The 21,892-nt window shown below is 40.7% G+C and overlaps 1 protein-coding gene and 1 long non-coding RNA gene across 2 annotated transcripts in view; both read right to left on the reverse strand.

Moving 5' to 3' along the window:
• LOC136290062 (uncharacterized) overlaps positions 1-1,693 on the reverse strand; it is a 61,615-nt gene extending 59,922 nt beyond the window's left edge. The window contains exon 1 of the long non-coding RNA XR_010720954.1: positions 1,561-1,693. This is a non-coding gene — a long non-coding RNA (uncharacterized lncRNA). The remainder of the gene's footprint in view (positions 1-1,560) is intronic.
• Positions 1,694-10,027: 8,334 nt separating this feature from the next.
• On the reverse strand, positions 10,028-13,025 carry ARL4A (ADP ribosylation factor like GTPase 4A). Its single transcript, XM_066196679.1, is given in 4 exon segments — positions 10,028-12,546; positions 12,549-12,561; positions 12,775-12,854; positions 12,887-13,025. Coding segments are annotated over 4 exon segments (849 nt in total). The 5' UTR covers positions 12,990-13,025; the 3' UTR covers positions 10,028-11,893.
• Between the last annotated feature and the right edge of the window lie 8,867 nt (positions 13,026-21,892).

Consider the following 21,892-nt stretch of genomic DNA (forward strand, 5'->3'; position numbering starts at 1 on the left):
TGCCGCCAAGCTCACCACCAGACCTTTTCCAGATTGCATCAATGGAACTTCACTGCTGAACTAAATGGCTTGATAAAAAGAGTACAACTGTAGCTCACTTTGAACAATGAACAAACCAACCCCTACAAAAAAAAAATAAACAAAAAAAAAAACCAAAACAAACAAAAAACCACAAAAAACCCAAAAAAATCCAAAAACAAAAAAAAAAGAAAAAACCCAACAAAACACTAACCCCTCCCACCCCCCCCACCCGAAAAACTCACCGAAAATGCCACAGCAAAACCCACATCCCTCATTCTACGAAATCTTACTATTACTAAACAAAACTTAGAGTCACTTGTTAGCTGAAGGGTTTTCTGGGCTTTTTTTTAATGTTGTTTTTTTGGATTTGACTTTTTTTGCGTGGGGAGGAGGGAGGGCTGTTGTTGTTTTGTTTTAACAATAGCTCCCAAACATTGTCACATCTTTTTGCAGACTGTATTTTTTTTTGGACTGGTTTAAGTCTTTGCTCCCACATCTGTACTTTTCATTTTGTAATAATTAAAACATGCTAAAAAAACTAAACATCAATGGCCTAACCATGTCCATATTAGAAATGAGATGAATGCTTGCCGGGTTCCAATCCTAGGAATAGGAAAACTACAGACTGCTCTACCCAAAATATCCAAGTGCAGCCTTGTTGGTCCTGTACTCCTCTGCAGGAGTATAACCCCTGCACCACTCTTCTTCAGAACTGAAAACTCTTTAAATGCCAGCGCAACCACTTACTAGTGCTGAATTCTGTATGTTATGAATAATTAATTCACTGCCCCAGGCCTGAGAAGCAATAGGTAAAGGCTTTCTAAGCACATCTGCAGTGGAACAGAGAAGGGGAGCTAACAGGAACAATGCAAGTTTCCAGCAGGCGTCTCAGTTCCAGTTTCGATGTCTTCACCACCCAGTTTAATCCACACAATACACAGAGTGAACAGGATGTTTAGGGAAGCAGATAATATCTGCTTTGGAGACTCTGTACAGTTATTTTCTCACTAGAGATATCTGATAGGATGTCATAGCACCTGGTCTCACATCAGAGATAAGCCCCCAGGAGGTACACTCTCATGGTGCTTTCACATGATGATAGGGTGATTTAGGGGATGCAGAAATCCCCATAAGCCTGCACAACGGCTCTCTTTTAAGATCAAGCAATTACTTCAACCAAACAAAGTCTCACGCTTTCTTTCCCCAAGCCTACAGGAATGCACAATATGCTCAGTTTAGTCATTTGCTAAAACCCAAAGCTCATAACACCACACCCTAAAATCTCTACTTTGAAGGTATCTTCCTCCCTCTAACCTAGTATCCAGCATTTCAGCTGGGTTTCCTAAAGAAATGAGTTTTATGTAATTCCAGAGTATTATCTGTAGTGGATTTTGAACCTTTTAAGCAACAAGAAGTTTGACCATTATAGATACTTTAGAAAATATTACACTATCACAACACAGGGACAAGAAGGCCCCTTTTTCATACCCCCTCCAAAGTTAGGCGTTTCTCATCAGAAAAGTTTTCAGTAACTCATACCTTATTAGACAGAAGGAAACCTGGAGACATCACAGCAGGTTATAATATCCTCTGTTTATGGAGCTCTGTACTCTCACCCTGTTTCTATGCTCAGGTCAGGCCTAAAGACCAACTAGCAAACTTTCTTTCAGCAACTCCCTCTCACCCTTTAACAATTTCAGGTTGATTGTCAGTAGCCTTTCTGTGGTCACACCAGAGCAATTGCAACTCCCAACAGGTGCAGAAGCAGGTGCAGATGCTGCTGGACTCAATTACAGTATCAATGTGTAGGTGGGGTTCTACTAGCATTTAAAAAAAAAAAAATCAAAGTTTAATACTTAAAAGCTTTTCTAGATGATTTTCTAGACTACAGTTTTGTTGCACAATTATACAGCCTTATCTCCCACCCACTGAATTTGATGGAAAATCTACCTTTGCATGCACAAGTAGCTTTACTGAGACATTGTAAGAGGAAGTAATTTGGTTTACAATTTGTTTAACAAGAATATCTGGACTGTGAAATGTAGTCTTCATGGTAAATAAAATATTTCACTGCACTTTGTAAAATAGATATTATTTATTACACTGGGCTTTGTATTTTCCTCCTACAAAGACTCTTGCCATTGACCAACACCCAGAAGCACTGGGGTGGGTTTGCTAAGGCAAAGCGCTGCATGAGGCTCTCAGCTGCCATAGAGTGACACAGATTTCAAATGGCAGACACCTGCATTTTCCAGCAGAGGAGCTGGCACAGATTTGGGGCTATCATTTCAGATATAAATATAGACAGTTGGTGTAAAAGGCAGGTGTCTATATTTGAGTTAATCAGCTTATGCTTTCTGTAGAGCAGAGAGAGAAACAAGACACAGCATGGGTGATTTATCTCACCCCCTTTGGATAGCACTCCTGAACTAATATGAATCACCCTAGACAAACATGTTTCTTTCCATGAACTGTGAAAAGACCTCGAGATGCCTAAATTGAAAAAGAATGCCTAATTTTTATAGGTCTAATATTTAATAAGTTGAATCCTGACTGCTGTGCCTGTATTATACTGAAAACACACAGCATTTCTTCTGCAAGGATATTATAAATGTGGTAAGCTTCCCATAGGTAAATAAGAGAAAGAAATCAGGTTGAGTGGAAGAATACTCTAACTTGACCCTAACTGCTTGAAGTGAGTAAGAATTTTCCAACACAAGGTAGATAATTATGACCAACTCACTGAAAGTGGGATTTGAATGAAAGGAGAAAAAAAAAAAAGTGCCTTTTTTTTTTTTTTTTTCCAACTATAGAGGTTTTGTACCCTTTATAAAATTGGCTAAGCAAAGAAAGACTGAAGAGTATGTCTAGTCTTCTGAGCAGATCAATGCTCCTTGGTGAGGAAGAGTGCTTTGTGCAGGCATGTACGTGCAGATGAAATGAATGCAAAGGAAGAATGAAGTACTGCAGATTCAAACAGCCAGATCCTTTACCCCCTGTGCAGAGGCTTAAGTGAATCCATAAGGAAAAAGCCGGAAGTGATTTAGGTCAGACTAAAGCTATCATTAATATTGGATCTCTGTACTAGTTCTGCCTTTAAGAAAAAATATACGTCTGTGCAAGAAGATATTATACCCAGGCCAGCTATGCCCTTAGTAACCCTCAGGATAATTTCAGGGTTATCTAGAAGGGGTGAGCAAACATCAAAAGATTCAACATTTCTATTGACTCTGGAGCCTGCTCCATTTTTTTTTTTAATGGTTTAAAAAACAGCCTGGAAATTTTACAAGTATGGGGTTTTTTTCCACAAGATGGACAAAAAGCTGCATTTGATTTACTTCAATATCATCACTGTTAAGAAAATGAACTTTGTTAAGGAGAAGACCCGAAATTATAAATTTAAAAAAACCAAGGAAAAGTATGTTCACCTTTCTGTTCTCTGTACATGTTCAATTTTACAACTGTTACTGCACAGAAATGGCTCCACTGACACTGATGAGAGAATTTCACTTGCTGTGAGTGAGTTCTGAAAGTTTGTATGATGTGTGTAGGCTTGATTTGCAAATGCTAACTATTGTGACTTAAGAAAAAAAAAATTCAAAGGTTTCCATTTGGAGCTGCAAGTTCAAACCACTTCACTTCATAAACAAAACTAACTTTGAGATAGAAGAAGCAGCAAAACACAAACTTACTTTTTGTTTATTTACATTCCCCTCTAATATATATATTATTTTTTTATTTAATGTGGTAAAGGGCAAAATGAATACTCTGTGCCAAGTTTGAAACACATACAGAATTGCAAGGCTTATTATGCTATTAAGCTTCTGAAATAAGGATTTATATTTATAAAAAGTGCTGACACAACATGAAGTCTGAGCAGTGGTAGTGCCACCAACAAGAGCATGTTTCCCATGCAATATGAACGGCCCAGATTACCTTAGCCTAATAAAATGAAAGATTTAAATCCCAGGAAATAATTTCAAAGAATCATATTTCTGCTGTCATGTTTGCAGTCACCTTTGGGTTTAAAAGATGGGAAAACGTGAATCTATTTATATATTCTCAAGTTACACCCACTAAACAGGATCCCAGAGAAATTCTCACAAGCATGGTTTGCAAGAATACAGCAGAAGTGTGTGTAGGTTGATGTGGGTGCCTAGATGGATTACGTATGTAATCAACATGTAAAGCTCTATAATATTGAAAATAATAAATTATTGTGAAGGGGTAAGGGTGGAAAGTGCATTTTACATGGATTATCTGCCCTAGTTCCTGTTCTTATTTTTGGAAAGCAATCAGCTCTTCGTGAGAACTCAGCACCACGCTGAGCCACCCTGGGGCTTTTTGTGGCCCAGCCCTTCACTTTGCATTATCATCTGTTAGCAGCCACATCCTGTGCAGACTGATTCATTACAGCCAAGAAAGGCTGCGAGAACAGGAGACCCTCTGAACCCTGAGGTCTGAAATCACACTAACATACTTCTTCTCAGTGCACTATATAAAATAAAGCTACTTTTTCAAAGGCATTTCCACTCATTTTTATAATTATTCCAAATAAAAGCTTATTTTAAGACAATGTTATTTTAACTCAAGATCTTTGCAAATCACCATTACTTGAAAACACTCATATGCCTGATTTGGAGACCATATGTTCATCTCAGTTTAATTTAGACATAACAGCAAATACTTTTGACCACTTCTGTTTAATAGCTATTGTCAACCTCAAACAAAAATCAGGTAATCATAAACTGATACAGTTTATGAATATTTGTTCATTGATGTATATGAAGTACATTATTATTTTCAACTATGGTAATATTTTTGTTTTCCATGAAGCTGAAGTGCATGCAGAGATAATACAGCATGTTGAACTTGTATTTTTAAACTCTAAAATGCATTACTTTTGAAATAGTACGATTTCTTCGTACATAACTATTGAACACAAATATGTTTCAAGTCAATTGAAAAAACTGAATTAGTAGCACCGTTTACTACTTTCCATTTCACTGTATTTCTAAATATCCTAATATCTCATAGAAGTTTAAGCATGGATTTACATTTAAGAGCAACTACGTGATTCTTGTTTTACACATCAATGAAGAAACTTCAGAGATAAAATGACCAACAAACAGTGGCTGGGCTGGATGCACTAGTCTTCAGTCTTAAACTTCCAGTTTCCTGCATTAACTCTGGGACTTTACATTCTTTGGTGTATTTGTTTTAAAGTTGCAATGTACACCTGAGTCTTTGTACAGAATGTTTTCTGTCTCCTCTCATGATTATAGCAATAGCAGGACATAAGCAAACTGTGTATAAGCCAGTTCTATGACAGAGTGGCAGAAACACAATTGCTGAACCATGCAGAAACACAGTTTGCTGGTACCAGTGCTACCATAGCAAACAGTGAGGGATGTGTATTGATGTGGCAATAGGAGAGCTGTCAGAAAGCATCAGTGTGGGCACAGTCCATGAATCCCATTTGTCTCCAGTGTAACATGACTGATTACAGCTAAATTACAGTGACTTTAAATGTACAAGTCAATTTTCTAAGCTAATTAAAATCAGGAAGACTAATACTTCTTAGGTTAGCAAAATTCAGCTCCTATACAAAATACAGCATAATCAAGAACAATGGAATATATCTATACATATATCTGATTTATATAGAAATTCACTGGCCGGAGTTCAAGGGAAACAGTGCTACTAATAATCCATAGATTGCCATTTTACTGTATCCCTTGTAATAGGCATAAATTTTGTTTGCAGAGATATTGATATGTTTCCCAAAGGATCAAGGTTCTATTAGAAACTAATTTGACCCACAGGAACACCTCAAGACAACTGAAAATATACATTATATATATATATACATATTCAGAAATACTGTGGAGACTTTACACCTATTGTCTGCAAACTTTTGAAGGCATTTTAGAAGTCATCCTGCAACTGGTGTCAAGAGAACAACAGCAGCCCATGTTTCAATGCATACAATAATTCTAAGATGAGTGTAGTTCAGCTAATGTTAGAAACAAGAGGATATTTTTAGAAAATTTCCTTCTTTAAGGTCATCTTCATCCTGTTAAGCCTGCTTTACAAAGAGACTGGTTTTACCTAACCAAGTCACTAAAGCACAGGTGAATACTCTTTCCTGATCCTTTCCATTCACAAACTCATCCTTTTGACACCAAATTCATTGACGTTCTAATACCAAAAAAAACCTGTTAAAGCTTTCAAGGCAAATGGCATTGAAACAGGAAAGGGATGAAAATGTTATGGTCCAAAGGAAACCATCCTAAATTATCATTCACAAACTGGTAACAGAAGATAAGCAGTTACAGGGTTGGTGGTACCTCTGGACTATGTGTAGTGTCTGAGGTATCAGGCTACACACCTTTAATTTGTCTGACCTAAATTCTACCATTCCGGTATTTTTAGAAAGAACCTTGAAATACGGCAGCTTGTGAGCCAGCCAGGAGTCCTCAGCACATTTAACAAGGCTCAACAACCTTGCTTTCTCTTTTGTCAATTGAGATTAATGCAGTGATTAGGTGACTTTCTTAAATGAGGTATTGTTTCATTTCAGCAATAGGAAAGCTACAGTGTATAAAAGAATAAAGATTTTGAACCAATTAAGCAGTCCAAAATCATATCTATTTCCCTAGGGCTCAATGTGTCTTGAAAAGCTAGGAAAACGCAACAGTTTCAAATCCTCTCTCCTTCCACACACCCCACAGCCAACAACTGTATTTGACCTTCTCCTTTCTAACTATTCTGTCATCTTTAGCTCTTAATTCTAGTGGAGCAGCTGTGTAAATATAGCTGGAACTAAGAAACCATAATCTTCAAAGCTCAGGGATTATTCTCTCTTACTTTCCTGAGCTGTTTGCAAGCAGGTATTTGGCCTCAAAGTACTGTCTGTCTAGCCACCCTGCCTACTTTTTGGCCTTAGATTTTGGGTTTGGCTTGGAATAAAATCAGTGTGTGACTTCTCAGTCCCGTGGTGAGGAGGCAGGCAGCATCACTCACTCACCCAGAGGCCCTGGGCTCACTCGCAGCCAGCTCGAATAGAACAGTACTCTGGCAGGGAGGAAACTTAAGTCCTTCATTTGCTGTGGGTCTTTTGTCAGCCAGGTCTACAAAACTACAATTTTCTTCTTTACAGATGGTTTAAGACTGACTAATGCTTTAAAGAAGGGCAAGGTACCAGCAGTGTATTGGCCCTTTATTTTGTCCTCAGATAGGCAGGATGGCTGTGAGAGTACACATGACAACCCCCAGCATCACCCTGCTGTGAAGCCAGGCTGTGTATTTCCCTTCAGTTTATTCACACAGCTCTGCAGTCTCATACTGCTCCTAAAAATAATCACAGCCTGCAGAGCAGCATGAGGGGCAGGCCTTCACATACCTATGTCAGTCAGGATTAAAAAAAAAATAAAAGAAAAAGCTAACCTCAGCCCCCAGACTAAACAAACAGCTCCCTACACATCCCTCCCAGCAGCAACAAGGGTTGTTTTGGCTTGGGGACACAAATCTACCAGAACGGGCTGTAAACTGTGACCCTCTCAAAAGATGAGTCACCCACCAGTAAAGTGAAAACACTGATCCTAAAAGCACTGATTCATGCCTAGATTTCTCTCTCAGAAGTTAGGCAGCATTATGAGCACACATTTGCCAGCCTTTATGCACTACAATCTGACAGCTGACTCACGACTGCATGTTCAGACTAGTGCCCCATATACAGTGGATGCAGGTCGACTATGCTTTCCACACTCTGCATTACCAAGTCCTTTGTAGCATCAATTTGTAGTATCTAAATCCTCCCTCTTGACAAGAATGGCACTCACCTCTCAACAAGTTTCAGCCAGACACTAATTAACACTCTGCTATTAATAAACAAATGATCCAAGATACAGATAACATCCCCCAAGAAGACAAAACTTTCCTTCACTCAGACCTGCTGAGGTCCCGAAGGGTTTAGCCAGCCCCCACCTGACTGCTTCCAGCTCCTCGCTGGTCTGTGACCACAAAGTCCTGGGTAATGAACTCCTGCAGGACTAGGGTGCTGTGTCAAAGGGGCTACAGAAGCACCCAGGTCAGGCTGGGAGGCATGGGCTGGCTGTGCCTATTGCTTTCCACACGAAGTAAGACACAAACGTTTTAGCAACACACAAATCGTGTCTCACTAAAACACGAAAATTTGAAGTGCAAAATGTTTCTTTTGTTTTCAAATATAAATGTACATTCAGTGCAATGCAACTTAAAACTGATGTGAGAACATGAAGGAGCCTCATCATCCTGCAGTATTTTTCATAGTTGAAACAGTCTGATGCTAACACACAGCTGCGCAGCTAGAAAACAGAGACGAGATCCTAGAGAATGCACGTACATAAATAGCTGAGGCAATGCTGTGCAAACTTTTTTAAGTTCAAACAAGTGATAAGTTGACAAGACCCTGTAGTTTGTTCAATAGCACCAATTCACATGCAATTCCTTACTTCCTGAAAGAAGCAGGTTAAGATAGTCACCTGAAATCTTGAAGAACACAGCGTTCAGATGCAGTCCTTTTAGCAAAAATATTTTCAATTTAAGACTTGTAACTCCAGCATTGCAGCAAAATCACACCTGCTTATTCAGCTACTGTAAAAATTTTTCTTACACACACCAGTACTTAGGCCAGAATTGACAATTTATCATATGGAAAGTGATCCACAGCTGGCAGGACTGTGCCAGCAGGAACTCAATCAGTTCAGATACTGAAGGCTAGTAATAAAAAACACAGTTTCAGAGGTACAGCTACATTTGTACACTGTACTCTCAGAACTGTCACTGTAAAATTCAAGCAAAAGAGTTCTAGTACACATAGAGGCATAGCTTGAATTTAAAACTCATCCCCTAGAGTCTTCTACTTCCAAGTCAGTATTAACAGTAAGAGCCACAACATTTTAGAAACAGTACTCTCCACCTTCTCTCACTTTTTCCTCCAGAGTGCTAGGGTACAGATCTGTCAAGCCTTTGTAATTAAAATCATTCACTGCTGTTTTTATGCATAGAAGAGTTTAGGGAGACTGCCACCAGATAAAACACTAGCATGTTTAATATGCAGAACAAAACACACTTGTTTTTTTTTCAAGCAGTATGCCTTTTCAACTATTCCCAACAGAAGCCTCATCAGTACTGAAAATGAAGCAATTAGTATTTGGTATCAGTTTGTTTACCAGGAACAAAGAGACAGCCTGCCATCTCACCTTCCTTAGCCTAGGAGTACAGTGCATCGAATAGGAAGGAAAATATTAGCCAGATTATACCAGTTTTACACCAAATTCATAGGACTCAGCATCACTAATACAGCTTTTTCCTCAGGACTAAGAGTAACCTACATTTTGATGTGCCATCAGTTACATAAACAAAAATTAAATACCAGGGTTTCAAGAGAGGATTGGGTATTTTTGTTCAAACTTAGCCATTTCCATTTGCAGGCTAAACAAAAAGTTTTTCTTGTCTATGTTTGGGTCCTGAAACTAAATAGAAGCTTGCCATATCAACATATTCTACTCATTGGTGTAACAACCCAGAGGAAAATTCACCCAAGGCTTAACTGCAGATGAATCCCTCAGCTTCAGATACACAAGGCTAAAGACACTAAATCAAGTACCACCTGAGAGTACACGTGATATATGCCCAACACTGCCTATTAAATGTTGCACATAACACAAAATAGGCTCAGCTAGATACAAGATGTTTCAAATTATGCAAGAGCCATCACTTTGGAAAAGAATCATGGCAGCAGATATTTCTTCTGTGAATATAAAGACATACCATTGATCCAAAGTTTTCAATGAGATACCTCCAATTTCTAACAAAGTTACATTTATAAGCCTCACCACATTTTAAGACTGTGGTTATTCAACAGAAATACTGATTCGAGTAACAGCAGAACTATGTGCACAGAGGTTGGTAAGAATGTACCACTGCAGCACAAGAAGTCAGACACCTTCTCTATGCAGGCTTGTTTTGAATTGTTTATTGAGGTTTAAGAAGTCATCCACATTTCTATAAATATAGACATTACTTGAGTAAGTGACTTACAATGTCACCAGTGCAGGTACATATATAACCAACATACAAAAGCTCCACTGGAAGCTACTTCAGTTTATTCAAAAAGGACCAAGATGTCATAAAAAAAAACAAACAGCTGTCACTTTCAGTTATTGAAGACACTAAAGTGCATTTTTGGTTACCTCCTGGTCGAACAGCTGCTGGTTAAGAAGTTTGATTTTTTTTTTTTTTAACATAGCTAAATTACATCGATTGACATTCAGGTTTGTAGCTGTCATCCTCCTGATACATGGCAGCAGGTAAGAAAAATGTATTACTTTGCTGGTTCAAAGGAGGAAATTGATTTTGCTATTTTTTACTTTATTTATTTTGGTATTTCCAACAAAAGTTTAAAGATAATCTAACATTCTGATGAATTTCTACAGCACCACTAAAGTTAGTCTTAAAAATCCAGGCTCTGCTTTAGCCCTTTTAATTGCTAACCAAGTATCTAAAGAGTCACTTGAAGCTCTGTACCAGTAAGAAACACTACCCTCCCTTTTCGGTCAAGCACTATCCTGCCCAGTTAACACTGTTTGCACACTCTGTAAACAAGAACAGCTTAAAGCATAATTAAAGCAGAACACAGGCCAATCTTGAAAATCTTCTTCCCCCTTTCCCTCCCCGCCCCCCACCCCCCTTCCCCACCCCTGGTAGTGTCTAATGTTTGAGTGTATAAAGCATTATTACATTCCTAACCACAAAATACTGTAAGAGTCACAACAAAAAAAGCATACGTTGAAAGTGACATAGCAATACCACTTTAATAAAATGGGGTATTTTGGGGAGATACAAGATGTGCTCTACTAATTTTAACTCCATCTTTACTTCATTATAAGTATGTCATATTGCCAGGAAAGTCACCAATAGGGCAAAGAATGGTGCACTGGTTAGAACCACAGCAGCCATAGTTGTTCTTTATAGCTCCTTTACTGCAATTCATTGACTTTTGATACTAGGAGGACATAATACTCACCATTCAGAAATAAATTACTAATTTTGAGTAACAGTTTAAACCTGATTAGCACTGCATAATGATGAATGGCTACATCTAAAAAATAAAAACCTTACAGACCAAAAAACATGCTATATGTTGGGAAACCACTTTTTCATGCTCCATCGTGTTGTTTACAGTTTTTACTTGTCAAAGTCTTTCTTTTACCAGTTGAAGAATCCACAGCACTTAAAATTTCAAGTGTTTGAACTGAATATGATTCAATTTCAAAAAGTGCCAAATTAAAAAAACCTACACGTGTAGCCAAGCTTTCATAGAAATTCTCAAACAAGGTAAAAAAAACCAGCCTCAACAAAATTATGGGTTACTAGCTTCATACATGTTTTTAAAGCTGTATAATGTTCACCTAAGCACTCCACTTACGAGCATTAGAAGTTTAAAAACACAGAACACCTTCAACGCAAATTGCTTGCAGAGGGCACTCTCAAACATATGAGTACAACACTAAGCAGAAAACCCTCGTTTTATTTGGCTATTTAGACATCCATGTCACATATACCCACCCATCCATTTCCTGATAGCATTACATCATCTATTAGGGCTTCTGAAATAATACAGAGCCAAAAAACTCAGAAGAGACTAGTTAAAAAAAAAAAAAATCCACAACTGCACAGCCTTCCTGCACACAGCAAGGTTGTGCAACTGATTGTTTAACGTAACTAAGCTTAACGGCATCCAAACAGGCTGGCCTGGGTTTGGAAGCTGTCTTACGTCAAATTTTGACCATGTAACTACTCTAAAATAGAAAGGTCAAAAAAGAACTCATCTCTTCTTTTTCTGCTGCCTCAACATTTTCCTTCGCTTAATTATCATATCATGTAGTTTCTCCAGTCCCTCTTTAAGTCCGTCTCCAATGATTGCACAGGTAGGCTGCAAATGCCAGGGTGTTGAAGAACTCAGCTCACTCATTGCTAACATTTTCTCGATTTCAGAAAGGGAGAGAGAGTTCCTCAGGTCCTGCTTGTTAGCAATGATAAGGACAGGCACTCCTTGATTCTCAGATATCCTAGTAATCTTATGAAGTTCTGTTTTGGCCTCCTCCATCCTCTCAACGTCGACGGAGTCCACCACAAACACGATGCCATCGGTGCACCTTGTGTACGACTTCCACAGCGGCCTCAGCTTCTCCTGGCCGCCCACATCCCAGAAGTGGAAAGTGACCGTCTTCGAATTGCCCAGCGTCACTTTGATTTTCTCCGTATTAAATCCTTTAGTGGGGACAGTGTTGACGAACTCATTGAACTGCAGTCTGTACAGCACCGTCGTCTTCCCAGCGCAGTCCAGCCCCAGGATGACGATGTGAAAGCTCTGGAAGGAAGGCAGGCTGGAGAGGATCGGCGTCTGGTCCGAGAGTCCATTCCCCATTGCCAGAAGGGAAGGTGACAGCAGGCTGCCACGAGCAGAGGCGGCTCCGCGGCTGCGCTCGGATCCTGCCAACGACACAAGCGGCGTTACACCGCGCTCCGCCAGCACCGGGGCTGCGCGGCCGCAACGCGCCGGCCACGGCGCCGCCGCCCCGACTGCGGGGGCGGCCGCGGGCAGCGCGACGCGCAACGCCACACGTCCCCCGCCCCGCCCGGTGGCTGCGGCCGCTCCCGGCACCTGCGCCCCCGCAGCCGCCCCTCGCCGCGCCCCAAGCCTACCGCTGGTCCCTCAGCGCGGGGAGGCGCGCGCTGCCCGCGACCCCATGCCCACGCGCCGCCGCTGCTCCCGCTGCCACTACTGCTCCTGCTCCCGCAGCCGCTGCTGCTCCTGCTGCTGCACCCGCTATTACTACTACTGCCGCCGCCGCCGCCGCCGCCGCCGCTGCTGCCGCTCCCGTCGCTGGCACCGCCGCCCGCACGACTCTCCTCTGCATCTGGTGGAGGGGGCGCCTCCCAGCGCGCGCCTAGCCCCGCGCGCCCCTCCCCGCCGTCTCCCATTGGCCTCGCCGCGCGCGGGGGGCGGGCACCGAGGCGCGCCCCGCCTCGCCCATTGGCCGGCGGCGCAGGCCACTCACGGAGAGAACTCGAGTCGTCGAACGCTTCGGGTGGATCGCGGCCGGAGGAAGGCGCCCTCCCCACCCACGCCCACGCCCTGCTTTGAACGGCCCCCGCCGCTCCTCCTGCCCCCCCGCGGGAGGCGGAGCCGCAGCCTCACGCGGGCCGCTCGGGGGAAGCCGGCGCGGCCGCGCCCTCCGCCTACCGCAACCCCTCCGCCCCGCGGCGGGCGGCAGCGCCCCTCCGGCAGCCCAGTGCCCCGCCCCTTCTCGGGAGAGCGCGCGCTCATTGGGCGCGGGTGCTGTCACTCCATCTCGCCCCCGGCCGCCCTGGGGCTGGCTCTGCGGTGCCCCGCCCCTTCTGCGGGAGAGCGCGCCCTCGTTGGGTGTGGGTGCTGTCAGTCTGACGCGCCCCCTGCCGGCCCCGGCCGTGCCTCCCCGCGCACCTGCGCTGTGGCCGGGGGCGCGCCGGCCGGCCCGCTGCTGAGGGCCCGTCGGCACGGGCGGTGCTTGTTAAATGAAAGTGCCCCGGGCCTGGCTCTGGGCTCTCATCGTACGTGTTGTGTCTGCCTTTGGCATGTCCCCGCGAAACCGGAGACACAGACCGGGAGGAGCTGGGAATAACGTAGTGGATGACACCGTCCTGATGGATGCCCGGCAGCAGTGCTCGGGTCTGAGCGAACGCACCTGGCTAGGTTGCAAGAAAGGTTTCCCACAGCACAGAGATATGTTAAGTAATCCTGCATATTCATATCACAGGCTGGTGGGAGCAGTGAAGTGTTTCCCAGAACTAATTACGAGTGTCTGATAACACATTTACTACATTTACTGTTTCAGAGCATACAGGTGTTAGAGGAGGCCTGGAGGAGTATTTTGTCCCAGCTCTTCTTGCTGTCGTACGATGGTTCTGTTCCTTCCCACTGCTCTTTTCACTTACCACCTTTGCCACTGCAGTTAGCACATCTGTGGCAATGCAGACGGTTACTGCTGCCTGTGTCGGAGGTACCCCGGATCAGTGTAAAATAGCACACAGAAAGATCAGAGCAGAGCATGCTACAAAAATCTTCATCTATAGCCCTTAGATGAAAAAATAATCAATCTTTGTGATAAAAGCGTATGTTTAACTCTTAGCTAAAGCTATTGTGCTACTCTAGTCTCCCAGTTCAAGGGTATGTTTTCCTGCACTCAGTATCACAATCATAGAATCATAGAATGGTTTTGGGTAGAAGGGGCTTTAAAGATCATCTAGTTGCAACCCCGCTGCTGTGGACAGAGACACATTTCATTAGACCAGGTGGCTCATGTTGGGAAAGGTGAGACCGGGAAAGCCTACAAACATGATTGCCTGACAAGAAATACTGAAAATATAAAACCTGTGAGTGAAATAGAAATGAAAGCTAGCTTTGAGATGTAGGCAGGGCAGGCAGGAAGACAGCGATTATTTGGTGATGAGTTAGATGATAACAAACAAAGGGGCTCTGGAGAGTAGCCCCGCCAAGGTATCAGGGAAAAGGTAGATAAGAAAAAGCGGTCTTTAGAGTTTAGAATACAGAGTGATATGGTAATATAGTAGTTCTCATAGGCTGTATGCAAAGTTTGTAAGTTTTGTATCTTGCACCGGCTGGTCACTGTAAAGTAGAATGTTCAATAGAAAAGGAAATATAATGTATTGTAACGGGGTCCTTGGCCCTTTTTGCTTTTACCTCATATCCCTCTCTCTTGCTCTCACCCCTTTTGCTCTTGTCTCTGTCTCTCTCTCTCTTTCTCTCTCTCCTTGGGGCTTCCCTTCAGCGGAGGCTGGTGGCTGAAGGCAAGACCCTTTTCACCCACGACCCTTGCAATAAAACTTCCTGTTTCTATAAGTGTCTCAGGTTTGCAGAGTTCCCTCTCCCTGCCGTCCTCGAAGGCCCTTACAGGCTCAGAGCTCCACCCAACCTGGCCTTGAACACTTCCAGGGATGGGACATCCACAGCTACTCTGGGCAGCCACACAAATCTTTGACCGGCTGGGCTCCAGTAAAAGAGGAGTGGCATTTTCAGTATTAGTCTTGCCTTTTTGTCTAGAGGACTTTAAGAATTCTAGATGTTGCTGCTGAAAAAGGTTAATTTACAAGAATATTCAGACAATCGTACTTCTTTTTTTTACCCTTTGAAAGCATTGTACTCCATATTTTAAATCACTGAGAATTTCATGTAAAAGAGAAGTAATTTAATAGTAAAAGGACATAAAATAGCAAAAAAAAAAAAAAATCCACTATGTGCTGTAGGTAATGTTTCAATGTTATTACAGTCTTAGGATATGCATTCTAGTGTTACTAAAAATAGCAAAAATCTAATTTGCTTACATCTGAGATTGATATTTCACTGCTTTTATCTTTGTTGGTTATTTACATCCTGATCTTGCAACTGATTCTCTTTGGAGGAAGTGGCCTGTTTGTATAGGAAGGTGATTTTGCATCTATGGAAAGGAGGGGTAAGTTACTACCCCTAAGGCCAGCTGGTAAGGTTTCTGATTTGGCAGTATTTTACAGTACTTTTGCATAACATAAAGAACTGCACAGCATACAATGTAATAGAGAAGCATCTACAGTGACAGGAAAAGTGGGCCTTAATTACTTCATGGATGGTTTTCAGTGGTTCAAAATTGGAGGAAACCAGCTAGAAATACTCTGTTAAGGAATATTACTGCAGATAATAGATTTATTCATAAAGCTTGACAAGCTGAAATAAATCAAATTGACATTTATCTCCACCTACAAAATTAACTATTCCCTATTTTTAATGGAAAAATTGGCCTGTTAGATATTATGGTCTCCTAAACCTTCATGTCTGATTGTTACCAAGATCTGTTCAAACTTTAACAGCGCTTCCTAATAATACATTTTACAATTAATTCCATGAGAATGGATATTGGCTAGCTCCTACCCCCGTGGAAGGTATTTTGATTTTAAACATAAAATGCATACGGCTTGTTTTTATCTCTTATTCTGCTGAAAAACAGTCAGAACATAGTATTTTATTGAAAAGAGAGGGATAAAGAACTGATTTTTTTCTAAGGTATGGCATATCCAACACAGTAGGTGGAGAAGGAATCTCATAAATTATGCATTTATTTGGAAAAAAAGTTTTATGACATCAGGGAGATCACGTTAAGATTAGACCGAAATTATCATCTTCAACAACATGAGCATACCTGTATTTGTAAATATATACATGGAAATAATCCATACTCTCCAGAAAGTGCTTGGACACTCCCTACAGTGTTAATTTATCACATTTACCTGTTGTAACTTGCTATGAAGTGAATTATGATCTCTCTGGGGGTGAGACTATTTTTCAGTGTAAGTCTTCTTTGTACCTTGATCTTAATTAATGCCTGTAGGCACTTCTGCAAAACAGCTATTAAATAACAATCCAAGTGGATTAACTCCTCCCGTACACTTCATGCTAGTTTAGAAGTCAAACGTGCAGACTGGGCAGGTGTTATGGAGTAATGGTATCTAAATTAGGGGGAGTGTAGAAGAGTTGACACATTCAACCTCTGGTAATTGAAGGTAAGGGTAAAGCAAGGCTTTGATTATCCTGTAGAAGTCTTCAATGAAGGAGGTATACAGAAAGAAGTGTACTTTTCAAGTGTGTAGCTAAATGGGGGGAATGGGCTGTTCTTAGATGATAGCTGAAAATAACTGCAAGATACATGTAAGAGGAAACAATGGTGAAAGGCTCAAGCCATGTGCAGAATTTTTAATGCAAAATAAGGAGGTGCCTAATTTCTGTGTTGGGGTAATTTCACATACTGATACTATTCTCATTTCCTATCTAATCTCTGCTGATCTGAGTTCTTTCTGGCTCAGCATTCCTTAGCTCATGAAAACAACTGCAACTTAACCTCATCTGGGCTAAAACCCTTCTCCCCTTTCATGTTTACACAGTTTACCAGTATAAATAGTAATTTATTGTTTTCCACATAGGTTTCTTATATATATGCTATAAATATTTTCCACACAGAAGAAGACACGGCCAGGGACAAATTGTTGTGTTTCAAGAAAAAGAAGCAGTACCTGCGTGACATGCAGCTTCTTCACTATGGTAGTTTCATTTTTGTATTTTCTTTTTTTAAAAAAAAAATCCTTAATGGCCCAGGGATAATTTTGGTTCAGGGCAGGTTTGAGAGGGCCAGACCTCCAATGCCGCAATTAACTGCCTCTGAGAAACTTAGATCGTCCTTATTAGGGATGTGGACCATGAAATTGGATGAAGTGTTGCCAAGAAAGAATTGGCATACAGTGGAAAGATAAGATTCTTGGAAATTTTAATATTATTACCCAGTGGAGACTTAGGTTACCTTTTAATACATATCACCTCCTTCACTTCAGGAGCTGTCTCAGTGCCCAGATAAGAAAAATACAAAGGATCATCAAACATCTACTTGCAAGGCTGCGTGTATTCTTCACAAGAAATCGTCTTTCATATGGAAATAGCAATTCTTGGAAATTAAATCTAGCAGTTCATGAGAGGTTCATTGTAGCAGGACATTAAATCAGAGCTTTCATTAGTGCTGATAATTTTAAAGTTAAATTCCACTCAAGTAGGTATGACTGTTGTTATACAACCACATCTAGTGATGCAGCAGATAAGAAATTCCTTCCAAAGCCAAGATAGTGGGCTTGAATTTCCATGGCCAGATAAGCACAATATTCCTTTTGTTTTCATTAAATATCATAATTCTGAAGAACAGGCTAATGGCATTTATTATCCAGTTCAATAGCAAATAATTAGGGTTATTTTTTAATAGCACAATGTGTTGTGTGTAGCAAATTTGATTCAAATGAAATGAAAAGTGAAACATCAGACAAATGATCCTGATCTGGCCATATACTGCAGATGCAGATATGGATCTGGATATGGCCAGAACTAAAGACCAGCAAATTTGAGCAAATGCTGAAGGAGGGATAGGAAGGAATCAGCGGCATCAGAGAGCTGAATTAGTTGTCAGACACAAAGGAATGAAGTCATTAAAAGAATGGAATTATTGCAAGGACTGTGCACTGCCAGCTACAGGATATGATGGGATCCCAACCCCCTGTCTTCACAAGTGAGACATGTTAGCAACCTCACACCACCAATTAGTGCTGCTCCATGTGGAAACAGAGCAGATTTCTCAATGTGTATGAAAGAGAAAATCAGTTGCATTTCAGTACAATGACATGGCAGACCTAGGGTGGGGTAATATGTATTAATGTTTGTGTAATAGCAATAATGTTTATCATTACAGTAACCAGATGTAGCTTGGCTGTACTTTCAAAAATTGAAGTTACTTCTCTTCACCTATACCCTAGATCTCAGATTAGAGCTAAAATACTGCTTTGAATTGTTAAATGGTCCTGAAAGTACTGCTTTGAGTTGTTACAAGGTACATAAAATATTACAGCAGTTTCACCATGAATTTTGAGAACCCCCTTGAATATAAGCAGTAAGAATGAAACAGCTGACAAATTGCAACTTTTGCTCTTAAGACTATCTCTTAAATTGATGTACAAAATGTTTTGCACAAAGAAGCCTTTTATCATCTTCGCTATGTCTGCTGAATTCTTTTATGATAACTTACATGCTGCATGAATTACTGTGCTTTGATTATTAAAAAGTAGTTGGTGTAGAAAATCTAATTTGTTTCCTCAAAATAAATAATCTCTAGAGCAGTAGGAGATAGAGTTGCTGTGTGTTACAATTTAAGTTACCACTCTGATTACACCAGTTAATTAAACTTACTGTCATTTCATACATATCTTCACATGAAGTCTAACATCTATGTTTCGCCACTTCCATTTTCATAAATAAACATAATGCCACATAGCAGGCTAACAAACAAAAAGCCTCATCTTTGATACTGACAGTCAGACTTTGTTGCATCTTCAATTCTATTCAGGTGTGTTAGCTGAAAGCAAGCTGTACTAACTCATAAATGTTCTTAGTCACACTGAGGATAACTGAAATTGCAACCTCCACCTTCCAAGCTCCGTGAATTTTGGTTGTTTCACCCTCTGATGGGATGGCTGTAATGGTGGTGACTCCATGTCTGTGGAACATGGGGAACAGTCTGACCACTTTGTGTTCGTGTGGTTGTACGAGTAATGCGCCTTCTGTGATAAGAGTGGGACAGCAGAAGGGTTGTCCCCAACAGCCTCTTTGTGTTAAGGACTTGTATCACAAAACTTCCAGCCACACTGGTTGTTCATTTAATACCAGACTGTAATTAATAAGGGTTTAGCATAGATCCCCTCTTCATATGATACAAAGTTTATAGTCACAAAATCCAAACTGGATATAGGACTTGTTATGGGGCAGTTTTAAAGAATTTAAAGCTTTTTAATTTTTTGCAGAAACCCCTGGTTTCCACCCCCACTTCACAGAGAAGCTGGTGCTAAAAAAACCCAGCAAATATGTTTATTTAATAAATGGACAAAATAACTCCTACTTTAATCCTTCATTACATGAGGTAAGACTTCTCCACCATGAGCAATTCCAGTGTTCAATGTGTGATACCACACACAAGCAAGCCTTGGCTTGCAGGTTTTTTCAATAGTTGCATACTGGTCAAAGACTGAAATTCACCTCAGCAACAGGTTCCCCACCTCCTACCCCAGGTGGAAGGCACTTTTGCTTTTATAGGGTTTTTTTCCCTTTGGAACTACTGACTCAAGTCATCACACTCTTTTGCTGAAATGCAGTACGACTCAATGCTATTGTTTAAAAATCTTACCAGTTAAGAGAATGGCTTCCAATATTTTTTTCCCCAGTATTTTTTTCCCCTAGGAAAGCCATGGGCACTTCAGAGGTGTTTTTTTTGGTGGGGTTTTTTGCTTTGTTTCTTTTGTTTTTGTTTTTGTTTTTGTTTTCATGCCAGAGTAATTCTAAACAGTTTAAAATTCTATCAAGCTGAGATTTCAGTATTAGCTGCCATTTTCTCGCATTGCTTCCTTTGAAAAGGGTTGCAGAGTTTTTAAATATATCACTTTAATATGACGGGAGCAGTTTGCAAGCAGATTGTAAGTACTACAATTACAAATATAAGAGCAATATGTTTTATTTTGCCCCTGTATAGACAGATTTGATATGTGAAGGTGTTTTCCCAGCTCCAAAATAATAATGGAAACGTTGGTAGTATAACTATTGCTGTTTGAGATATTGCTAGCACAGAGTAATAATGAAGGAAAGAAAAAAACCCCTGCTATTAAATATTTTTTTCTTTTCTAAAGAACTTTACAAATATTGTATAACTATTTAACATGTATAAAAGTGCTGACATTTGCTGGAATTGTAATAGCAAACAAACAGACCTTGGACATCAGAACAAATAATTTTTCTTTGATAAATTTGTATCTCAGTTGATTTACTGTTGTGGAAAAAAAGTTATAAGTTCTGACTAAAGCTTCTGACTAAGTGTTTATAGGATGAAACGTTGATTTAAACAAGTTATTTCCTAACAATCCATCTGCTTGCAACAGTTACTTATTTAAAAGCTATGCTTTGTTCTTCAGGTGCTGCATAAATCCAAAAGGAAGTGCCAGGACAGGAAGAAGCACACAGCACTCAGTGCACAGAGTCAGAGTTAGCATATGGTTAATGAAATGCTTAAATGACAAATATAGTGCACTGAAACCTGCCATGAGAGCATTTCAAAGACAGTCACAAAAGACAAAGCACTAAAGCTCCACTAATTTGCAGGGATTGGCCTGCTCCTGTGGCTGGCTGGAGCAGGGAGCCTGTGCCTGTGTGATGTGCACAGCTGGCTCTTGGATGTGTTCCCACCATTTTGGCAACAAGTGAGAGGTGATGCCCTTCCAATATACAGGGTTCACTGTGAGAACGAGCAGGCTGTTGATCTGTAATAACTTTGTGTAAATCAAGTTAAGTGCACACCTTGAAGAGGAAATTTGGTTGCTCATCTCTCCTAAAAAGGCACAGCAGCAATAGAAACAGATTTCACAGAGATTACACTGTATGGAAATAAAATTTTATGGGAGATATGCCGAAGTTCCCAAGAGGGCTGTGAAAAATCTAAAGTCTCTGCTTTAATGTATAATAATGTAGGTAGTAGTACAGTGATAATATTGCAGCTCCTTAAGTCTGGTGCTCAGAGGCAACAGTTAAGAGAACTCCCCACTGAGACAATGAAATAGGGCACAAACAATTTGTTTGATGTTCTCCAACCCCTGTTTGGAAATTTATCAGTGCTCCTAATAATAGGAGCTTATAAGTGCTGCTTATAACTCCTGGTCACATACAGAACAAATAGTATGGAATATAACAACTCTCTGGCTTTCTGAAAGCACCTCTTTCTTAGGTGAGTGAAGAGACCTGCTGGCTCCCCAGATAGAGGGGAGGGGTTTATTTTTATTTTTTAAAGAAAGAAACAATTTGTTATTAATTTTAGTCAGATAACTGAGCTCAGATGTAGTTGTAATATCTTTAGTGAGGTAATTAATAGATTAACAATGTTCCTGAAGAAAAACAACAGATACATGCTTTAACAGATAAATTAACTTGATCTTTTTAAACCACAGAAGACTGATAAGGCCTACTGAGCATCTGTGCAGTCCACTGGTCTCATTCTCTGCAGTGCTTGCTTTGCTTCCTACCAGAAGTCTTTCCCAGGCACTTCATTTTAGCTCTATAGTTGTGAGGTATTTGTGAGTTTTCAAAAACTCTGCCACGGGCTGGATATTTAACATGTCTTTTTAGTCAACAGGCATCTGAAGTGCACAATGAAATACTTAATATAGC

The sequence above is a fragment of the Chamaea fasciata genome, unplaced genomic scaffold (assembly GCF_029207755.1).
Source record: "Chamaea fasciata isolate MVZ Bird 193981 ecotype frontalis unplaced genomic scaffold, bChaFas1.0.hap1 SCAF_1, whole genome shotgun sequence".
Classification (NCBI taxonomy): domain Eukaryota; kingdom Metazoa; phylum Chordata; class Aves; order Passeriformes; family Sylviidae; genus Chamaea; species Chamaea fasciata.